The 24122-nt window shown below is 40.6% G+C and overlaps 1 protein-coding gene across 3 annotated transcripts in view; it reads left to right on the forward strand.

Moving 5' to 3' along the window:
• GLB1 (galactosidase beta 1) overlaps positions 1–24122 on the forward strand; it is a 106894-nt gene that overhangs the window by 79323 nt on the left and 3449 nt on the right. For all 3 annotated transcript variants that reach the window (XM_077129894.1, XM_077129896.1, XM_077129895.1), the window contains exons 13-15: positions 1873–1986; positions 3238–3369; positions 6670–6924. In XM_077129894.1, the coding sequence (XP_076986009.1) occupies positions 1873–1986; positions 3238–3369; positions 6670–6924 (501 nt within the window). The remainder of the gene's footprint in view (positions 1–1872; positions 1987–3237; positions 3370–6669; positions 6925–24122) is intronic.

Here is a 24122-nt window from a genome sequence, read left to right on the forward strand (position 1 = left end):
GTTTTTTCCAATAATGTCCTTTATAGCTTTTTTTCCCAATTCAGTTTCCAATCTACAATCACACATTGCATTTAGTTATAATGTCTCTTTAGTCTTCTACAATTTAAGAGTGTTTCTAAGTTTTGTTTTGTGTTTTTCCCCCTCTCGTGACGTGGACATTTTTGCAAAGTTCAGGCATGTTGTTTTGTGGACTGTCTCTTGTCGATTATATTCAGATAAAACATTCTTGGCACAAGCACAACAAAGGTCCTTCTCAGGGTCCCACAGTAGGATGCCCATGAGAACAGTTCATCCTTTTGTTGGTGATGCAAAGTTTGAGCATTTAGTTAGAATCTCAGTCCCATATTTGAAATGAAAGTTTATGAGTCTCCCTTTCTGACTTTTTGTGGAGATCACATTCTGGAAGGAGTCTGAGCTATAAAGTTACATAATAATAGCATATCTTAGTTTAGTGTATTTTGCCTGGAATTACTGTTTTGACACCTGTGATTATATTCCAGCATCACTGTTTTTTAGCAAGTAAAATGGATCATAAGTTGCCCATCCCATCCCAACCTCTTTTTTCATCCACATTGGGTAGATTCTTCCTCTAGTTCTAGCACTCTTCGTCTATGTGTCTGTGTCCTGATCTATATGGAACCTGCCTCATCCAACCTGCAGGGCCACTGAGTCAAGAGATATTACAAAAGTGCTTGTATCTCTAGAAGGGAGTTCCAGGTTAATGTACAAACATTTACAGCCATCATTCTTTCTCAGAACCTGTCTCTGATTGTTGGCTAAGACATTGCCCTTGAATTGGGTGGAGCTGCCTGGCCCCTGGCTGTTTCAGGTCTGGGGCAAGCCCCTGGGATGTTATTTCCAGCAGAATCCATGGAGGGCAGGAGCTACGGGCTTGCCATTAGCCCTCATGCCTCTGGGACTCAGCCACACCTTTGCAGGGAGTACCACAGGGTCTGCTTCCCTCCTGGAAGCCCTTCACAAAGTTTTCCTCAGCCTCTGATGTAGCACTTACTACACTGGCTTCTTTAAAAAGAAGAAAATGAGAAGAGATTGAGATCTGGGAGGAAGGGATTTGTGTGCTCAAAAGTTTGGTGGCAGCATTAGTGACTTTTCTTGCATCCCACTTTCCTTACACAGGGTTGATGTTTTCTTCATCTCCTCTACATCAACTTTCCACTGGTCTCAGGTGCATTTCCTTTCCTTCCAGGCCCTGGAAGTGGGGAAGATTTTCTCTGTTCCATGCTGAATTTCTTTTTGGATTCTATTCTGTAACTCAGAACTTTGTCCCAGCTAGTGTCTATGACAGGAATAAATTGGCAAAGTCAACATCTGTGCTTCTGAGTCCATCATCACTGCCAAGGCTGGTGGTTTGAAGACCTCCTCCCAGGTCAGGGATGTCAGCATCTGAAAATATTTTCTGATTTCGCAGCAAGTTACACCCTGGTTTCTCAACTGTCTCTATTTCTCTCTCTCCCCCACTTTAAACAGTTTCTGATTGATTCTTGTTTTGATTTAGTCTAGGAACCCGGAGAACTTGTTATCCGGTGCAGCTTCATCTCTTGGCTTTACTATTATCACTGTTGATTTTTCTTGACTTCATGTTTTGAATTAACATGTATCTTCCTCTTCTGTAAAAGGGATGTTCAATGAAATGTTTTTCAGAGTTCCTTGTGTTTTACTACTACGATAGCTACTCTGTTATCTAAAAATATAAACCCCTTCTCTCAGATTGAATTTTTGCTGCAGGTGGGGGAAGCTTTTCATTCCCAATGGCTTTAGAAACCTCGCTGTTTTCACAGATCGAGGGTAATCAAGTTCTCTTAAAATGAATGGTCAGAGTGATGTATTTTTCTTACATCCCTTTTTAACTAGTATTTTGGGTTTGTGCTGTACCGAACAACACTTCCTAAAGATTGCAGCGACCCGACACCCCTCTCTACGCCCTTAAATGGAGTCCATGATCGAGCTTATGTCTCTGTGGACCAGGTAAGGATTGTCTCTGAACTGCGCATTTCTCGTGTCTCTGCTCTGGTGGGGCCGAAATATAGATAGTCTGTTCTTGCTACTGTGGCATTGGAGGTGTTTGCTACCTTCACAGCCGCAGCCTCCACCTCTCCCTTACTGTGCCCCTTGCTTGCTGACTTGGCCTCACCCAGGCTCCACCTGCCTGGAATGCTAAGGGGTGTATTCAAGACCCCACCCTCCCTGAAGAATATCTAGGCTCCCCAGCCCAAGGCCAGGCTTCTCTGACTATCACATGTTGCCTGTCATGATTTATTCATTGAACTGTGAGCTGCTTGATGGGGTCCATTTCCAATTCAGTTTTGCAAACACCACTATACAATCTTAGAGTAGTGATTCATTTCACGCTGTGCCTACACCCTGCGTTGAGAAATTATATTCTGAATGATTTTTTGTGTTAATTATAACTAAAATGCACAAAAATACTGTTTCATAACAAATACGGATATTATTTTAGGGTTTCTGCTCATGTTGCTGAAATGATCATATGAGGAAATCGATGAAAACATTTTCCTAAGAAAATATGTTTGGAAAGCTTAAGATTGAAACATTTTCATCCCATTGTAATCCATGGCTTTAACTTCAGTGGGAACAAGTGTCTAAGACATTATGCTATACTGATAGTGTTTTTTGACTTTCAATTTAGAGGTTATCTTAGTGACTTACAGTTGGGTAATGCCAAATTTTGAAAACTGAACCTATTTAAAAATTAGGAAATACATGCTCTTGAAATACCTGTTGTTTTCTTTCATTCTATTATATAATTTCTGTGGTTAGTGCATCATGTCAAGTACTTTGAGGTGAGAATACTCCACCTAACTGATTTTATCGCAATTATCTGATTTTGTCTCATCTCTCAGTTGCATAGATGCTATTTTTCTTATCACTGACTTATATGAGAACACAAAGGAGTTTCTCGAACAGGAATTCTCCCCTCAGATTTTGCCTCCATTAAAAATAGATGAGCAGCAAACATTCCAGGACAAAGGAAGCCAACCTCGATCTTCCCTTGCTATGAACAGTGTCTGGTGGTTTTCCTGTCTAGAAAGTAGGGCTCGGGTGGACTTGGCCATCTGGCTGGTAACTTGGGCTAGGGGGCTATCAAGTCTGGTGAAACTTCAAGGCAGGACAATGAGTCCTAAATAAACCGAAGGTGCTGCCTCTCTTTGCTGATCTTCTTACCTGGTCATTCCTCACTTGGCATTGAACCCACAGGTGCCCCAGGGAGTCCTTGAGCGAAACAATGTGGTCACTCTGAATATAACGGGGAGGGCTGGAGCCACTCTGGACCTGCTGGTGGAGAACATGGGGCGCGTGAACTATGGCAGATACAACAAAGATTTTAAGGTAGGACAAACAGACCATCAGGCACTTGCATTCTTGGGCAACCTATGCTGCCTTAGTGCAGGCATGTTGGTCTTTTTGCTTTTGATTTAAGGTAGTGTGTGACATGCTTGAGAATCCATCCAGCATCAAAAACGTGTCTGCAAGACCTGCTGTAGGCTAGGATTCTGATTGCTCTGATCTGCTCTGCATCATCAGTAAACCACAAGGATCTTCAGCATTCTAGAGTTTATAATTTTTTTTATGATGTCCTATGCTACTTTTTTTATATTTTACTGTTCTCTGCTAGAATTTTCAATTTTGGTATGTATCTCCTTGAATATAGTAAGCATGGTTGTTTTATAGCCTGTGTCTGATAATTCCAATATTTGGCATCTCTGGGGTTCTGTTTCTGTTGTCTGTTTTGTTGATTTGCCCTCAAAAAAATCTTAATTGTTCATATGCCTGGTTATTTGGGGTTGTATTCTACACAGTGTGTTTGAAAAATGTTTTCTAAATAATTTGAGGCATAGGATGACATTTATTTCTGCAGACTTCTGGAGATGCTAATAGTCTGGGACCACTTTAAGTCAGGTACGAGGTTAAGATTTTCTGTTCATAAGACATGAAGCCTGGATGCCACCTGTGTGAAGGCTAATTTCTCGACCAGTTCACCTTCACTTCTAAGGTGTAGTCCTTTGTTATCCCAACCCAGGGTGGGGGATAGCAGAGTGATTTATCAGGGTCCTCACCTTTCTTTGCCCTCTTGGCCCCATCACTCAGCTTCTTCCCTGCCTCTTCCCAGTCAGCAGGTGCCTCTGAGACAAAAATGGGAGTTGGGAACTCATCACTCTGGGTTCCTGTCCTTGTCTATATTTTGACCCATGGATTTCTCACTTTCTTGTTAAATGTTTAATTCCTTCAATAAGATTTTACAAATGTATCCCATTCAGGCTTTTTAGTTGTCTTCAATGAGTCAGTAGAACTTTGCCAGAAATAGATCTTTGATAAATTTAGGAATAGGGGGAAATAGACCCAAGGCCTTATTTCTAACTCAGACGTACCTGTTTTCTTCTAAGCTTTGAAAATACCTAAAAATACTGTATTCAAAGACCACCTTATTTATCCTGAACTCTCTAACCTTATAAGTTGTCTTTAAACTATTAAACGTACATAGAAAGAGAATTTGTAGGAAATTTGACATTTGACATTTTGACGTTTTGAATTATAGAACTGCAGTTATTACAGATGTAGCTCAGTCTGCATAACTCCATGGCCTGTTTTTACAGAGTTAGGGAGATTGTTACTGTGCACATCACACACTCCCTGCAAGCATGGCTACAGTGTATTAGGTAGAAGTGCATATATTCTTCATCCTTTTCAGGCAAGAGCAACCTACAGAGAATTACACTGTGTGCACCCCAGTCAGAGTCTTGTCCATATCTTCTGATTTATGGCCCTCTTAGTTGGGACAAAAATATGGAGCATATCACGCTGTTTTTCAAAATAGAAAGAGTATGTCACTTTAATTATAATTATAAACAAAATACAGACTTTTAGAAAAAAAAGCAAACCACATTGGAATATATAATGTAGACAGTGAAAGTGCCCCCATTGTTCCATCTTCCCAGTTAACCAGTTTTAGGAGGGCCATCCTGTATTCATTTATCTGATTCTCTATGATAAGCATATATTTTGAATAGCTCTCAGCCTCTATTTACACGAAGCAACTTTTTAAACACACACACCCTTTGCCAAGTTCAATGAGGAACCCACTCTGATTTGTTTTGCAACAACCTAAAAGTTAAATTATTTTGAAGACCTGTTTTCCTCTGTAGCTGGTGAGAAAGTTGAACTTTGCAAACAGAGTGCTTCCCTCCTGTTTGAGTTCAGCCATCCTGTAGAAAGAAACGGAAGGAGGAAGCCACTCCACTGTACTCTTCCTCTGCTTGTAAAACCCACCCAGCTTCACTAACATAACAAAGCCAGCTTACCATTTTGTCTGCTGTTTGCTGGGTGTGGGTAGTCTGTGATAAAATATTGAATTCCAGAAAGCCTCTTCCCTGGGTACAGTGCCTCTTGCCACTGCTGCTACTCTGTGCCCAAGTGTCTGGTTCAAATATGTTTTCCTAAGAAACATTTTTATGGCATTATTAATTAAACATTTGTTGAGCTCATTCTCTGCATTGGATGATCGGTAAGGGGCAAAGATGTCAAGATAGAGGCTTACCCTCGGGCAGCGCACCATCTGCCAGAAGAGAGAGAGCCTGCAACAAGGGAACTAAAGCATCACACAATCTAGGGCAGGACAGGTGTCTGGAGGCCATTTCTGATGCTTTTGGTGGCAGCTCCAAGGCAAGGCCATCACACGCTTATGGCAATTGGTCCAGAGGCTGCCTCCAGTATGAAGATCGGTTACAGCACTTACACAAGGGCTGGAATTTTAGTGGCCTGGCTGCCTGGCTCTCACAGGCCTCTCTGATCCATGGAGTGACTGGGCCTCTGTAGTTTTATCTCTAAGTCCCCAGAACGCAACAGAAAGCTTGACACATAGCCACCTGGTTTTTCCTTATTCAGTCACTAAACAAGCAATTGAGGCTTGATATTGGGAGGTATCCTGAGGCACATCTGGTATCCTGTTGGAATGGAGACGTTGCCTCACATGAAAGACTGGGAGGGTGAATTTAGATGAGCCCTGAGCACAGCTGCCCCCTGCTCAGGACAAATAATGTCAAAATGCAAGTTTGAGGTTATCATCACTACTGTTTATATCCTTTTATGGATATCAAAATACTCTCATTTATGGTGTCTTATTTAGTCTTCTCAACAGGTGCATGGTTTGGGTTTGATGATCCCCAAGAGTACTGCTGAGATGCTCAAGGTCAAAACTTGCTTCTGGTTAGATGTAAGGGGGCGAATCTGTCACCTGCCATCTACAGTGGAATGAATGTTCTTTTGTTGCACCTTTTCTTCCATCCTAGCAATGGCTCTGAAGCAAACACTGAAGATTGGGGGATTTGGAATCAAAAGCTATAGTGGCTCAACCTCTTTTGTGTAGGGGCAGAACACAGGGCCTTCTGTGGGGACATCCAGGCTACTGAAGGAGAGAGAAGGCTGTGGTTTGAGAGATGTACCTCCTGCCAAGATGTGATCAAGCGTCAAGTCGGATCGGTGTTACTTTGACTGTGCAAGATTTGCGTCTCATTCAGTCTTGGTAGTTTTATCCTAGTTTTTTTTTTCCCAGGAATTCAGGGTGGACACAGAGATGCTTGAAGCCATTTTTCTTCCCACCCCAGCTTACTGTGCTCTGTCTCTTTTTTGTAGGGCTTGGTTTCTAATTTGACCCTTGGTCCTGATATCCTCACGGACTGGATGATCTTCCCGTTGAAAACCGAGGACGCAATACACAGCCACCTGCAGGGCAGAGGTGGCCATGGCAGAGGCCACCATGTTGAAACCCTTGCCCGTAGCTCATCTAACTACACACTTCCTGCCTTTTATGTGGGAAATTTCTCTATTCCCAGTGGTATCCCACAGTTGCCCCAGGACACCTTTATACAGTTTCCTGGGTGGACCAAGGTATGTGGCTTTATGGAAAGTGTTTGAATTCAGCCCTCAAACATCTGGTTTTTAATGTCTGAGAAAGAATCAACAATCACATGTTAATGAGATGCTATGCTACAGTTTGGGTATGGAAGGTTTTCTGTGTTGGTTTACCCATTCCTCAGGAGTGGGACTGTGACAGATCTCTAGGGACTCGGTGTCCAGCTTAGAGGTACCACCATCTGCCCCATTTCCATTGACTGGCCACTTCCTTTAGTTAATGACAGCTTTCCTGCTTCCTCCAAGGAGAATCATGGTCCCTTTGAATACTGGTTTTAAGGGACACTTCTTCTTTATCCTGAGGAAAATCTGACCCAGGCAAAGGGTGAATCTCTCTGGGTAAACCTGTTTTCTCTTTTGTTTGCACCAAGCTCTATGCTTCCAGAACATGGTCACCTTCACACACTCATTCTCTTGGAGCTTCTGCCATTGTCTGTGTGATCCTCCACTCTACCTTGTCTATTTCAATTCCCAGTCATTCCCTTTTGCTCTTTGAAGGCATCAGCCTGTTTTTCTTCACCATCTTCTCCTCAAGCCCCATTTCCATCCTAGATGACCTTACCATCACTCAGTTATTCATTCAGTATCTTCTATGTGCCCAAAGTTTGTGCTAGAACTAGTGATAAAAGGAAAAGTAAAAATAGACGTGGGCCTTGCCCTAATGGAACTTATAGTCTAGTAGGGGAAGCACACCTGAAACATATAATCACCTAAATTAAGTGGCAAAATTGCAGCTGTGATGGTATGATGAACTAAGAAGAGATATGGGGTCAATAATAATTAGGGCATGAGACCGTGTCCAGAAGTTCAGGGGAGCCTTCCCTAAAGACATGCTACTAAATGAAAATTTGAAGAATCACCAAGAAGTACCAAGGAAAAAAGGGCAGGGAAGCATGTCACAGGCAGAGGAAATAGGATGTGCAAAGGCTGTGTGGTTGGAGGGGGAAAATGGCGAGTGAGAGGAGCTGATAGAGGATTCAAGTGGGTGGAACAGAGAGAGCAAAGAGAGTGTAACTCAGAGAAGAGGCTGGAAAGTAGGTAGAGACCATTTGGAAACAGTCCTTATAGGCCATGTGAAAGTTTTGTCTTTGTGTTTAGAGCCATTGAAGCTGGCGAATAATGTAATACAATTGTGATTTGACAAGTCCTGACCCCATTGTAGAGAATGGATGAGTGAGGGTACATGTGGACCCAGGGAAACCTCTAGGAGGTTGAACCATGGTCTTAATTGAAGAACTGGTATGGCGGTGATCAACATGGAAATGACATCAGATATTTGAAAGATGTTTGAAGTTAAATCAATGAGATGTTTCTGCGTGAATTTTTTGTAAAGCTGCAAGTGGTCTAAAAAATACATCTTGAACAAAAAAAAAAAAAAGATGACCTTATTGGAAAAAACTCAGCAAGATGTGATGATGAATTGGAAGGGGCATTTGGGGAGAGACATATGTCCCATAAGACACCTAGATTCCAGGCTACAGCTGGGCAGATGGTACCATTTAATGAAAGAATAAATATCTGAAGAGGACACACAGGTTGGAAAAGGAAGATCATGAATTTGGATTTGGACAAGTTGAGTTTGAGAGGCTTTGAGAACAACTGAGAGAAGATGTTCAAGGGAGGTGTTTGGCTATATGGGTTGGCAGTTCAGAGGAGAGATCTGAGCTGGGGATATACATGTAAGATCATTTGTATATAGATAGTCATTGAAGACATGGATGACTGAGGTCTCCTAAGGAAGATGATGCAGAGGGAAGGGGATCTAAGGTTGATCTTTGACAGACATAAACATAATGGAGAGTGAGGGAGAGTAGCAAAAAAATAGAAGGAAAACAAGCATTTATGTTGTCTAGAGGACCAGTGAAATGAAGACACATTTCTGCTGGATTTAGCCACAAGAAAATCAATGGGCGCCTTGGTAAGTGCTGTTCCAGTGAAATAGAGCATTCTGTTGAGGAGTGTAGGGTAAGGAGATGAATAAATTAACATAAATATGGATAGTTGGATATAAACAGCTTTTTTGAGAAGTTTGATGCTGAAAGGGAAGAGAAAAAATATGTTAATAGCTGGAGTAGGGGAGGACAAAAGGTAAACATCACATGTAGGATTTTGTTCTTGTTAAATTTTTTTTTGTTGTTAGAGAAGTTGTTTTATAGAACAATCATGCATAAAATACAGGATTCCCATATACCATCCTACCACCAACACTTGCATTGTTGTGGAAAATTTGTTACAGTTGATGATATAACTTTTTTTGTAATTCTATTTTTCAACAGTAGTTATGTTTGTTACAGTTGATGAAAAATTATTAAAGCAGTACTATAATTATTGTCCATAATTTACATAGAGGTGTCTTTTCCCCATATTCTTTGTTTTATTGCTCATCTACCCATACCCTGGATAAAGGAAGTATCCTTCACAAGATTTTACAATCACATGATCACACAATAAAAGCTAAATAGTTATGCAGTCATTAACAGAGATCAAGGCTACTGGATTGCAGTTCAGCAATTTCAGGTATTTCCTTCTGGCCATTCCAATATACTAGAAACTGAAAAGAAACATCCATATAATGATTCAATAGTGATAATCATTTGCTAGATTCTAATTTCTCAGTTGGATGTCCTCTCTCTCATTTGATCTTTCTTTCAGAACATAGCACGTTGGGATTTTTTTGTTTTTGTTTTGTTTTACTAAAACCAGCAGAAAATGATAATTTTGGATAACAGGAAATACCAAGTATAAAATATAAAATCATATGGTTAAAAAATACATTGAAAATAAAATACATTGATATTAGGAAGTGTAACATGGTAAGCATAAAATTAAGCTCCATTTCATATCTTAGTATTCTTTTTTTTTTTTTTTTGATGGTGTTCTAGTTTATAAGCTTCTGGAATGTGATGTACCAGGAATGGAATGGCTTTTAAAAAGAGGAATTTATTAAGTTGCATAGTTGCAAGGCCATGAAAATGTCCAAATTAAGACAAGATTATAAAAATATGCAAATAAAGGCATCCAGGGAAAGATACCTTGGTTCAAGAAGGTCGATGATGTTCAGGATTTCTCGCTAGCTGGAAAGGCACATGGCAACGGCTGCTAGCTTTCTCTCCAGAAATCTTCAATGGCTTCCTGGGACTCTGTCCGTTCTGTTGGCTCTTGTGGCTTTCATGGCTCTAAAGCTTTTTCCAAAATGGTTCCTTCTTAAAGAGCTCCAATAAGCAACCCCTCCTTGAATGGGGGAAGACATATCTCTAAGGGTATAATCAAAAAGATTCCACCCAGCAATATTGAATGAAGATTAAAGGACATGGTTTTCTGGGGTACTTAATAGCTTCAAACTAGCACAGGATGGTTTTGCTTTTTTATTGATATATATTATATGTTCACATACCAGAACATGGCATGTTTTAATGAATGTTTTTATTTTTTGCTTTTTAAGATGTTTTTGAAATGTGTTTACATTATCATCCTGTTCAAAATATTTTCCTAAATTTTCTTATGATTTCTTCTTTGACCCATAGGTTACTTGGAAATGTGTTGCTGAATTTGCAATTATTTGCTTTTTTTTTCCCAAAGATTTCTTATTGTTATTGATTTTTGATTTAATACTTCTATAAAATTTCTTGAAGAAAATCTTTGTGACCCTGGGTTAGGCAAAAGTTTCTTAGATATGATACTTAAAGCACAATTGCTAAATGAAAAAGAAAGGTAAGAATAAAATCGTAAAATTAATTATTTAAATTAATCTGAAAATTTTTAAATAAAATTTAAATAACATCATTAGGAAAATGAAAGAGTGAGTCAAAGACTGGGAGAAAATATCTGCAAATCATACATCTAATAAAAGATATTTAGGGCAGGCAATAGTGGCTCAGTGGCAGAGTTCTTGCGTGTCATGCCAGAGACCCAGGTTTGATTCCCAGAGCCTGCCCATGCAAAAAAAAAGACACTTAATATATCTAAAGAACTCTTACAACTCAATAATTATATGGCAAACTCCATTTTAAAAAGAACAAAAAAACTTTAAAAAAGAAAAACAAAAAAAATTTTAAAAGAGCAAAAAAACTTGAAGAAATATTTCTATTTAAGATATACAAATGACTAGAAGTACATTAAAAGATGCTCCACATCATGAATCATTAGTGAAATGCAAATTTAAAAAACAATGAAATGTCACTTCACACCAACTAGGATGGCTACATTAAAAAAAGATGATAGCAAGGATGTGGAGAAGGTAGAATCCTCATACATCATTGATGGGTAGGTAAAATGGTACAGACACTTTGGAACACAGCTTGGCAGTTTCTTCAGTGGTTAAACGTATTTAGCATATCACCCAAGGGAAATAAAAACATAAACCCACACAAAGACTTCTACATGAATGTTCATAACAGCATTATTCACAACAGCCAAAAAGTGGAAACAATCCAAATATCTATCAAATGGTGAATGGATTTTTTTAAAAAATTGGTATACCCACACAATGGAATATTATTCAGCAATAAAAAGGAATGAACCTTGGGAAGTACAAGGATAGTACAGTGGTAGAATTCTCGCCTGCAATGAGGGAGACCCAGGTTCAATTCCCAAAAAAGCAAAAATTCAACAAATGATGCTGCAATAATGGGATACTCACATGGAAAAATAATGAAATGTGACCCCACCATACAGCATACAAAAAAAAAAAAGGAATGAACCTTGAAAAGATTATGTTAAGTGAAAGAAGCCAGATGCAAAAGACCACATATTATATGGTTCCATTTATATGAAATGTGCAGAAAAGGCAAATCCATGAGACAGAAAGTAAATTAGTGGTTGCCTGAGGCAGAGAGAAGGAACAGAGAATGACTCCCTCAGGGTATGGGGTTTCTTTCTGGGGTGTTGAAATATTCTAAAATTAAATTGTATAGGTTTGGTTGCACAGTCTTTTTAATTTTGAGACTTGTTTCATGGTCTAGCACACAATTTACATACCCATGGAATCTAAACTCTGATATAGTCCCTCAGACCACATGTTTCTAGCCCCAAACTCTTCACGCCTGTCAAACCTGCTCTTGGATTTTACTGATGACCTGAATCTCTTCCCTATTAAGGCTGAAATCCCTACCCTATCCGGATGGGTCATCACCACTATTCTTTAAGAACCGTCAATCCACTTGGTCCCTTGCCCTCCCACTCCTTCTGCCTTGTTCATTCACTGTGTTGAGTGGGTCCACCACCGACCTTCTCTGCGGGTTCACCAATAGCAGAGCACAGCTAGAGGGTATCTGTGGTGTGCTCTCCAGGAACAGGACCCCTGCACTGAGTCCAGCCTCACCGAATCCCTCAGCTTTGCCCAGCAGCCTTTGGTATCTCTTTCCCTTTTCCCCAGTTGGCCTTTCTACCCTCTACCACTGTCTTTAAGCCACCTTACCCATTCCCCTGCCATCTCAGCTGAGGACCTCATCCTTGCTGACTGTTATCAGATGTAACTCCTTTGTTCCTCAGCTTCTTGTCAGACTCGTCTATCTCCCTCCACCCTCACTTCCTGCCCAGTGGCCTCTAGGAGGAAGTCTGAGCTCTGAATCCCCTCCCCACCATCTTCCTCCAGGCCACGATCCTGTTCTCATATTTCCTCCTGCATTTGGTGGTGATGGGAGGAAGGGGTTAATTTATTATTTTTTACTGTGGTAAAATATATACAGCATAAAATTAGCCATTTTAACAGTTTTCAAGTGTACAATTCAGTAGTATTAATTACTTTTACAATGTGTTGCTCTCATCACCACCTTCCATTACCAAAACTTTTTCATCACCCAAAACAGAAACTCTGTACCCATTAAACAGTTACTCTTCATCCTCCCTCTCCCCAGCCCCTGGCAACCCCTACATACTTTCTGTATCTATGAATTTTCCTATTTTGGACATTTCATAGAAGTGGCATCATACAATATTTCCCTTTTGTGCCAGGTTTATTTCAAACAGCATAATGATTTAAAGATTCATCCATGTTGTCATATGTATCAGAACATGATTCCTTTTGTGGCTGAATAATATTCCATTGTAGGTATATACTAAATTTCGTTTGTTCCATTTATCTGCTGTTGGGTACTTGGGTTGTTTCTACCTCTTGGCTACTGTGAATAATGCTGCTATGAAAGCTGGTAGGCAAATATCTGCTTGAATCCCTGCTTTCATTTCTTTTGAGCACATACCTAGGAGTAGAATTGCACAGTCATATGGTAATTCTGTGTTTAACTCTTTGAGGAACCAACAAGCTTTTCCACGGTGGCTGAGCCTTTTGCATTCCGACCAGCAATTCACAACAGCCTCTCTAACACTTGTTATTTTCCATTTTTTATACATAATGGCAATTCTCATAGATACTAATAGTATCTCTTTGTGGTTTTGCTTTGCATTTCCCTAATGACTAATGATATTGAGCATCTTTTCATGGGCTTATTGGCCATTTGTATATCTTCTTTGGCACCTGCATTTTGTCAGCCTTTTCTTCTCTGCCAACTCCCTTCCTGTAGCCAAGAAATGATATTTAAGGGCTCTGGAGCCTACAAACAGTAAAGCCCTCCTTGGATCTTCCTTTATAGCTAGCAGCTATGTTCTCATTACCTCACCTTCTCCCCTTTTCCTTCCTTCTTCCTTCTCCCTCTTGGTGTTCTAAGGTTTCACATCTTTCCTTGGTTCATATTCTTTCCTTCCCTCACCCTCATCATCAAGTATTCATCTGTCAAGACTCTGGCATTAATTCCTCTGTAAAATCTTCCTAGACCCTCAGTCCAGGAATGAATTGGCCACACCCTCTTTTGAGCCCCTCCCGTGCTTCCACCTGGACTTAGCACCATAAGGCTTCATTGCACTTAGGTTGTACCTCTGTTTCACGTACTGGGTCATGAGCTTCAAGGGGACAGATAAGGTACCCAGCTTTCTTACCATCCTATGTTCTGACATGGGCCTGGTTGCTCCATAAATGCTTTCAGATAAACAGGTGCACAAATGTTTGTGTTGTTGGCTCTGGCAGGACAGCAAATGGGAGAAATGTCAGCTCTCAGCAGCCCTGAGAGCTGTTAAGGGGCTTTGCTGAAGTCTGTGGATTCAGAGCCAAGGAAGGTGAGAAGACCTGAGCATAAGTCATTGTAGTACCAAGTGGTGACTGTTTAGTGCCCTAAGACAAATGAGTTTCAGGAGATGCATAGCAGAAGAAAATATATCTTATAGGGATAATGAGGATTGAGCGGATTAGATGTGGTTAAAATGAACCTGAAGGATGGATAGCCATTTATCAGAGAGAGTTTTCTCCAGGAGAGAATTTCAGGCAATGGAACAATAGAATCGAATGTATAGAAATAGAAAAGCATGGGTGGTTTTGGAGGTCAGAGTGGGATTCAGCTTGGCCAGGCCAGGTCACAAAGGTGTCAACCCCCCAGGCATTCTGTTCAACAGTTTATAGACACTGTCTGTTTAATCATCAAAAGAGACTTGTGTGGTAGGATATCATATTATTTCTAGTTTGCAGATGAGCAAATGGAAGCTGAAAATGCTAAGTAACTGGTATGAGGTGCAGAAGGAGGGGGTGGAACAGGTACCTGAGCCTCTGGTGTCTGCATGAGAAAGGCAGGAAGCACTGCACAGGGCCTTGAAGACCAATGAGACGCAGGTGCTAATCAGCTGGGGGAGGCTCTTACTTGGTCAGAATGATGAACACCCTGCATCTTCACTCTTGAGAAGTATGTCTACATCCGGCATTTGTGAATGTGTTAGAGGGTTCAGACTCTAAAGCTCACCCAATCTATATGTCAGTGCAAAAACTTGTTCACAGATGTTCACAGCAGCAGTATTCATAATTGCCAAAAGGTGGGAAACAACCAAATGTCTGTCAACTGATGAACAGATAAACAACATCTAGTATAGCCATACAATGAAATATTATTTGGCAATAAAAAGAAGTGAAGTAACGTTACATGTTGTAACAACATGGATAAATCTAGAAAACGTTATGCTAAGTGAAAGAAGCCAATTACAAATGGCCACATATTGTGTGATTGCATTCATATGAAATGTTCAGATTAAGGAAATCATAAAGACAAAAAGTAGATTAAGGGTTGCCTAGAGCAGGGGGCAGGGGAGTGTTGGGGCCATGGGGTTTCTTTTCGGCATGATGAGAATGTTGTAAAATTGATTGTGCGATGATTGCACAACTCTGTGAATATACTAAAAACCATTGAATTACATTAAAAGAAATGCATTTATTATGAATTATATCTTAATAAAGCTTTGCCTTCCCCCAACCCCCCCCCCCAAAAAAGTCCATCCAAGAGTTTCCTGGATCCTGGGTTGAATAGATCAGAAGATATACCTACATCATACATAAAAGACAACATGTGGTTTTGTTATTTTCTGGTAGGCAGGGGTACCTGTTGCTGAGAACAGTCCTGGGCTAGTTGCTGAGAGCCTGAATGGTCAGTAGCCTCAGAAAGGACCAATCCGACTCTCCAAGAGGTGTTATGTTTTAGCTTTTGGGAGAATAAGTGATCTGTCAGGCAAGGAGAGGGCAGACAGTTCTCAGATGAGCAGGTGCACAAATGTCTGTGCAGCTGAGGCCCTGGAGGCAGGTGAATGGGAGAAATGTCAGCTCACAGGCAGACCTGTTGTCTCTGGGGGGCTTTGCTGGGGGCTGCAGCCATTTTTTCCAGACAACTTCTTGCCCACTAACCCACCTGTACCCTCTTCTGTCCGGAGAGGCCCTTTTCAAGGTCCTTGTCATAGACCGACTGGCTTTTGCAGTTCATTTGCTATAAAGAAGTTACCTTGAGGGTGGGCCACGGTGGCTCAGCAGGTAAGAGTGCTTGCCTGCCATGCCCAAGGACCCGGGTTCGATTCCCAGTGCCTGCCCATGTGAAAAAAAAAAAGTTACCTTGATTTAATGAATGAAGTCACTGATGAGGGTGATTCATGAGGTTAAAAAAATCACTTCTGATTACTCAGGCTTTGTAACTTTAGTTGGGTGTGGCTTTTTTGGTCAAATGCCCAGAGGTCAACTGGGTACTCAGTGGGCCACAGACACATAACTGTTGTTTTGGAGTTTTTTTTCTGTTACCATATATATGGAACTTTTTATACCTTGTCCTTGGTGGCATCAACCATTTGGTCTCAGTTCACTGAAGGAGATGGGGATGCAGACAAAGCCTGGGAAGACTGTGAGAGGAAGTTTGCAAGAGAGGTGTAGATCATGAATTTGGGTCACCAAGGGGATCTTAGATGCCTAGAATTGCTGCAATAGACTTGGGGTTCCAGCCCAGCACAACCCTGAGACCAAAGAACATGCTAGACAGATGGGCCCGTGAGTTTAATTAGGGGCTTATGGACAGCAGATTTTCCCAGTGGTGGCCAACTGGGAGATAGAAGTTTGCACTCTGCCCAAAGCCAAGAGAGAAAGAGAGACGTGCCCAGGGAAAGGCTTATTAAGCTTTGTGAGATTTGGTTACAGAAGAGTTTCTGTAGAATCTTGTAAGATTTGGTTATTAGGGGAGGAGGGGTTTAACATTCTTTGACCTTTAATGTCTGTCCCCGGTCATGTAGGCAGCTGTGTGACTTGCTCTCAAAATGGAGGAGGGGGTAGGGCCCGGCCCTGGGTCCTTGCACTTGGTCTTCCTAGACAGTGGATGTTTTGAGCAGAGGAACTGGCATAGTCAAGAGCAAGGAGGATAGTGGCAGAAAATGAAGTTGGAGAGGTAGTTTCAGGACAAAATATGAACTTTGTGTGACATGACCCTGGACGTGACCCTGAGAATTTTATGCATCCGGGGAAATTTCTAAGCATTAACGTGATATGAGCAGATGTAGGAGCAGTGTGTAGAGTGTACTGGAGAAGAGAAGTACTTGATGAGTGGCTGTCAAGCACATGAACATGATATGACAGGGGCAAGCCTAGTGGGGAAGACAATAATTAAACACTGTAATTTCAGATAGTGATAACAGGAAAAAATAGATGGGATGATGTGACATAAAATAAGGTGTTGGGGGTGAAGATGTTGCTACTTGATATGGTGCACTGATTATCTATGGCTACGTAACAAATTACCCTAAAACTTAGTGGTTTCAACAACAATAAGAATTTTTTTTTATTCTCAGTTTCTATGTGTCAGTAATTTGCAATTGGCTTGGTGGGGTGGTTCTGACTCAGGGTCTCTCATGAATTTGCAGTCAAGCTGTCAGCCACACTGCAGTCACCGAAGGCTCGACTGGGGCTGGAGGATCTGTTTCCTAGGTGGCTTCCTCATGGTTCATGGTTGTTGGGAGGAGGCCTCAGTTCTTCCCCACACCAGCCTCTCCTCAGGCTGCTTGTGTGTTCCTACCTCGTGGCAGATACGGTTCCCCAGAGTGAGTAAGCCAGTAAAGAGAGAACCATGTGGAAACGTATTTTTATAACCTTGCCTTGGAAGTCATATGGCATCACTTCCATCACTTTTTCTTTTCTTTTGGTAAAAAACAGTCACTACTCTGGCTTCTGTCCAGGGGAGGAGAATTAGGCTCTGCCTTTTGAAGGGAGAAGTATGAAAATTTATAGACTTATTTTTCAACCACCACATATGCACATATGAGGTGGTCAAGGGATGCCTCTAGGAGGAGATGCCCATTCAGTGGGACTTGAAGGATAAAACTGAGTTATCATGTGATGAGAAAGAGGAAGAATATTCCAGGACCAAAAAAACAGTGAATACAAAGAATATTCCAGGACCAAAAAACAGTGAATACAGAGTAACAAATAGCCCAGAAGCAATGGGAGACTGCGGAAGATGAGGAGACTATGGGGAGGGTGGTGAGTGGGGGGACAAGTCAGGTTGTGGAAATGAGGCACTTGTCTCCTTTTTTGTTCTGAAAAATAAAATCCCATGGTGGGAGCAGGAGGTTTTTAAGCAGGGAGCCACAGAACTGATTTACATTAAAAAATCATTTCTGTGTGGGGAATGGATTACATTGTAAGGCAAGAATGAAAGCAGGGATTCCTGATGGAATGCTAGTATAGTAATCCTGCAAGAGATTATGGATTTGGGCAGTGATGAAGTAGAAGATTTGTAAAAAGAAAAGGCAAGATTTGCTAAAGGATCAAATATGGCATATAAGTAAAAGAGGAATGAGGGAGGACTCCAGAGTTTTGGGCTTAAGCAACTAGGAGGAAGGAGCTTTCATCTTCTAAGGCAGAGAAGACTGGTAGAGGAGCAGATGGGGGGACCAGATCTCTGTTTTGAACATGTCCAGTCTGAAGTACTTATTAATCATCAAAGAAGCTGTTGGCAGATGGCCATAAAGTCTGGAAGCATAGCAAATATGTATATTTATTCAATACGATGAAATATCATCTGTGTATCCAGACAAGTTTATACAAATTGGGTAGTGGGTTACAATGTAAGGTAAAGGTATTTGTTCAGTGTTTCTTATGGGAATGCAGAAGTTGGGGCACTGCCCAAGATTTGGAGATAGTAGGGGAAAAACCCAACTAGGGGAGCAATGGATAGGAACTACTTTTCAGCTCTCATGCTTCTTTGAAGCTCTTCTCGACAAGGCTTCCAGGCACAGGCATGTTGGTATGCCCACCAGACGTTTCTCAAGCCTCATCTTATTTGACCTCTTGGCGACATCTGCCGTGGATCACCACTCCCTCCTCCTCAAATCTTCTCTTCCGCGATGCAGACTTCTCCTGATTTTCCTTCCCCCTCTTTCTTTCTTCTCAGGCTGCTCTTTTAGCTTCTAGGTTACAGTCCTCAGGACTTGGCCCAGGGTCCTCTTCTTACTCTACACTCTTCAGGGGACGTCACTCTCATGGACCTCAGCAGCTCCAGTTTCTGTGAGAATCCAGAGCACTACATCCAACTGACAATGTGGGCCCACCACTGGGGGTCTCACAGTCCCCTCCAATTGATATGTTATACAGAACTTTTCCTCCCTGGCGCCCCTGAACCTGCTCTTCATTCCCTGTTCCCATTCTCAGTAAATGGTCATTGCCCGCGTGATTACTCAGTTCAGAAAATTGTGTTCGTGGGATATTTCCTGATCTCTCATCTCCTAAACTAAGCCAACCACAAGGTCCTGTAGACTCACCCATATCATTTGCTTCTCTCCATACCCATCATTCCTACCTGAATTCCAGCCTCCAGCCTCTGCTGCTCCTCTGCAGTAGCCTCTCAATAAGCTCCCTGATGTTTTTCATTATATGATCCATTGTCCACACAACAGCCAGAGTGATCTTTTGTTGTTGTCATAAAGCAAACTAGAGAGAATCATGAAATGAACACTGAACGCTCATTTCCAAATATCAACAATTTTCCATTCTCACATCACCTATTGACCCAGCTTCTTATTTTTCAATTGGAATATTTTGAAGCAAATTCTAGACTCACAGCACTTTGCCCATAAATTAGAATGATTGTTTAAAAATTATCTCTTTTGCTTGACTGTCTATTATAGACTGCCCATTTGCTTTGCTAAATCTTTCATGTGGCCAGTAACGCTCCCCAGAGCCTGACTCAGGGTTTGTCTCCCGCTGCTCCCTGCTGTGCTCACTGCATCTCACCACATTGGCCTTCTTTCGGTTTATGGAGCATGCCATGAACCTTCCCACATCTTGGCCTGTGCACTGCCTTTCCCTCCACCCAGAATACTCATTCTGCTCCTTTTCACCTAACTCACATCTACTCTTAGGTTTTAGCAAAACTGTCACTCTCCGTGGAACACTATCCTACATCCAATCCTAGGCAGGACCCCTTCTGGCTTGCTGTACTTTTGCAGGACACCAAGATGGCACATTTTATGCTTGCGATGCACTGAGGAAGTTTTATAATTACTCAGCTAAAATCTACCTTACCCCTGAACCTGAGAAACATGGGGAGCACAACTTTCTTATATTCTAGTGTTCACTGCTTATACCTGGCTCAAAAGAAGTATGTAATAATTTGTCGAATGAGTAAATGGATAAATAAAGGAAGGGAGTGGCCTGGAGAGAAAGCATGGAGAGGGAGAAGAGCATACTGTATTTAGGGAACTAACTGCAGGACCTTCAGTGAGTCTGCTACATCAGGAAATGTAGGAACATAAAGAGAGAAGAACCTGGAGAAGTGGTCAGGGAGAGAGAATGAAGCTAGGACTTCATTGTTAGCAATGGAGGGTTGGTGGAGGGTCCAGATATGGAAGGTAATAGTACTACAAGCCACATTTATTGAGAACTTAGTGTATGCGAAGTGCTGTGTTTAAGTGCTCATATGTATCTTCTCACTTAGTCATTACAACTCTGAGAGAGGTACAAACATGACTATATCCCTGAAAGCATATGGCCACTGATTACTAAGGGAGGGACTAAATCGTACAGGGTGACTCTGCTTTTAAATTGGATTTACTAACATCATTTACTGTCATGAAAAGCAATTATGTTCATGCATCTTGAGGCCACTGAGATGGGTCAGTTAGCTTTTGCTGTTTAACAAACCACTCCAAAACTTATTGGTTTTACCAATAACAGTTATTGTTAATATACAATAATTATTTCAATCAGAATTTTGAATATTGGCAAACTGGGTGGTTCTTCTGCAGGACTCAGTTGCACATGGCCTTCTGGTTGACCAGGGGTCTCTGCTTCTGGGAGTTGGCTGGCTGCAAGCTGAGATGACCAAGAAGCCTGGGTCATGTCTCTCTCATTACCCAGCAAACTAGCCAAGGCTTGTCATATGGTGGCTGGACAGGGTTCAGATAACAAACACAAAGTACAAGTCCTCTTGAAACCCAAGTCAGAATTCACATGTTACTTCCTCCATATTTTTTTTTGGCCAAAGCATATCACAAACCAGCCAAATGCGAGGGATGGAGAAATAGTCTCTACCTTATGATAGAGGGAGCTGCAAATAATTGTAGCCATTTCTGCAATCTACTGCAAGGTTTTTGTACTACTTTCATTTTAAATTTTATGTGCCTTTTAAACTTATTTGCCCGATTATAATTATACTTACCCTTATAAGATGTGCTATTTCCACCTAATTCACTGTCTTTTTTAGTCTCGATGGCACTTGAAAACTAGATAATCAGATTTCTTTCAATGAATATTTATTAACTTAATACCAAATTTATTAGAATGGTGTGTAAAGCAGGAGTAATTAGGCTCTGAGCCAAAGCCTATATGGGGTCTCCTACAGTTTTTAGCGCATGGACTTTATTAACAAATATTATATGGCTGCCTGGAGGTAGTTTTTGCTTTCTAGTTCTTTAGCTTTATTCCAGGTATGTGAAGTGGCATGAAAACTGTTGTTAGTTGAGGTCTTACATTACAAATTTATCTGCATCCATTTTAAGCATTGATGGAACTTTTAGGGGTTAAGAAAGAAAGAAATTTGTATTTGGGTTTGATAAAGGGGAAAAGTGAGTGATTCATCTTGTAAGCTAATATTTTCTGTTTTTCATGGCTTTGGTTCTATTTGAATCTGTCCTAAAACACAGAGAAACCATAAAGTTATTTAACTTTACTACTCTGAGACCAAGGAGGAAGCAGAGGAGTATGAGTTGCATCAGCTGCAGATCCCATGAGCATCTGGAGGAAAGTAGGAATTTATTTTCTCCATGTACTTCAGCAACATCTATTGAACATCTTATCCCTAAGCAGTCCTCCTGCTATATTATCTTAAAAAAAAAAATTCCCCTTTTTCTTTTATTTCTCCCAAGCAAGTATCATAGTTACTCATAAGGGGTGTGTGGGTGAGAGCCTTTTAATTTGGGGGACTGGAACTTTGTCTTCCATTTTAAGTCCTCCAAGAGTCGACACATCTTCCTTCTTACACAGTATAAGAAAGTCAGCCTTCCACATGAGTTAACTGCTGACCAAATTTGAGAAATTTAAAACTACGACTTGAAATAGCCCTGGAACTTTTGTTTTAAATTCTCATGAGAAAATTTTAATTTAAACAGAGAATATAAGACAGACAGACAGACAAGTATGTCTGATCAACCAAGAAATAGGTCAAGCATTTCTGGGAACCTAACATTTTTTGAATCTGTATTATCATCACTTTGGTGATAATGAGAGTGGTGAGACTACCAAGGTCAAGTTATGGTCAGAGAAAGTCAGACTTTGTCATGGAACCATTTTAGCTGCTGCCCTACAAAGCTACTGGTGTTCACCCTATAAATGTTTGACCCAATGACATTTCACTAGTTAAGAGTGGCTACTTCTAAATCACATTTACCAAAATGTGCACATACTCCCCCCTACTCACCGAATAATTTCAGCATCATCTTTTCTTCAGCAGCATTTTCTAAAGAGAAACTATTTTAATGAAAATCAGAGAGAATATTTTATTTTTCTCCCAGTGAGCACCATTCTCTCAAACTCTTAAATTCAGAGTAGAAGAAAGTAGAGTTGGGTTAGTCAAGCACTTTAGAAGCAGATTTCTTTGGCTTCCACTGTAGATACTTTGTCCAAAGAACAGAACCACTTTGTAGAAACAGAACATGAAATGTTCTTTCAGTAGAACTTTGTTTTACATCTTAAATGAATCCTTTCTTGGGCAGGATTTACAAGTATAATCTAGTGAGTGCTACTGTATCATATACTGAGCGTCACGCTGCTGGGTGCTGAAAATCTAACTTTGAACAAGCTAAACAAAGCCCTTCCCTTCATAGAGCCCATGTTATAGCTGAAGACAGCTTCATAGACCAGTCATCAAACAGTTGATAAGAATTGCAAATAGTGCTAAAGAAAAAAATTAGAGTTTAAAGGACAATGAGTGACTCAGGATTGAAAGCTCGGTGTTAGGTAGAATGATCATGACCTGAAGAGGTGATGATGGAATGGAGACCTGCATGATCAGAAGGCTTTAGATTTGGGGGAACAATGTTTTGGGCATGAGGAATAGCTGATGCATAGTTGAAAACAAACTCGGTGTGTCAAAGTAATGGAAAAGAAGTCCAGTGGGTGCCTCTTATGAGCAAAGGGGAGAGTGGGAGAGACAAAGTGGAAAGGAAGACATTGGTCTTTTGAGGTTAGAAGCAGAAATGTGACAACATAAGCGGCTCATTTGACTGTGGTGGGACAAATGAACTAAATCACATGACCATATAAATCTGTTGTGGCATTCTGTCTTTCGGTCTGTTGGTCTGTTGGTCTGGTTTTGCAGCAGTGTCACACTGCTTTGATTATTCTAGTTTTTGTAATAAGCTAGATTTTCCTATTGGTTACATCTTACCCCTTTGTTATTCTTTGAAATTGTCTTGCCTATATTTGGATGCCCATTACATTTTCATATACATTTTAGGCTCAGCTTGTCACTGTCTACTAGGATTGTGTTTAGAATTGTGCTGAACTGGGGAAGATTAAATATCTGCGCAATATTGAGTCTTCCAACCTATTTAGATTTTTAAAAATCAGTAATATTTTATTATTTTGTAGGTATAGATCTTATACATCTTTCACTAGATTTATTCTTAGGTATTTGATGATAGTTTTGATGCTATTTTAATGTATTTTAAATACTATTCTCTTTTTTGCTAGTATGCAGAAATACAATTGATTATTTTATATGTGCTTATATCAAGGAACCTTGCTTTATCCCTCATTAACCCTAATGTTTATTTGTAAATTATTTTGGATCTTCTGTGTACACAATCTCATTATTTTCAATTAGTGACAGTTTGATCAATTTCTTTCCATTCTTATGCCTTTTATTTCTTTTTCTAACCATATTGTACTAGCTAGGAACTGTATCATGATGTTAAATAGCAGTGGTCATGCCAGCTATCCTTTTTCATTCCCAGTTTTGGTGTTTGAGGGACACTTTTACTATTTCACCATTCAGCTATCTGCTAATTTATTTAAAAATATGTACTTTCCCAAATTTAGGCAACCGTCTCCTCCATCCGTATCCTGACTTCTAACATTAGAGTTTACTTTTTCCTATTTTTGATGTCTATGTAAATTATACAGTGTGAATTATTTTATATATGACTTCGCTTATTCAAAATTATGTTTCTGGGATTCCTCCTTAGTATATGCAACAGTAGTTCATTCCTTTTTATTGCTCTATTGTATTCCATCGTTCTTGTATGAATGTATGACAGTTTGTTTATGCATTCTACAGGGGCCAGGCAGACAACATGAAAGAGGGAGGTGGTGCAGTATAAGACTGGAAGGAATCTTGGGG

This window comes from Tamandua tetradactyla, chromosome 15, assembly GCF_023851605.1.
Source record: "Tamandua tetradactyla isolate mTamTet1 chromosome 15, mTamTet1.pri, whole genome shotgun sequence".
NCBI classification, from domain to species: domain Eukaryota; kingdom Metazoa; phylum Chordata; class Mammalia; order Pilosa; family Myrmecophagidae; genus Tamandua; species Tamandua tetradactyla.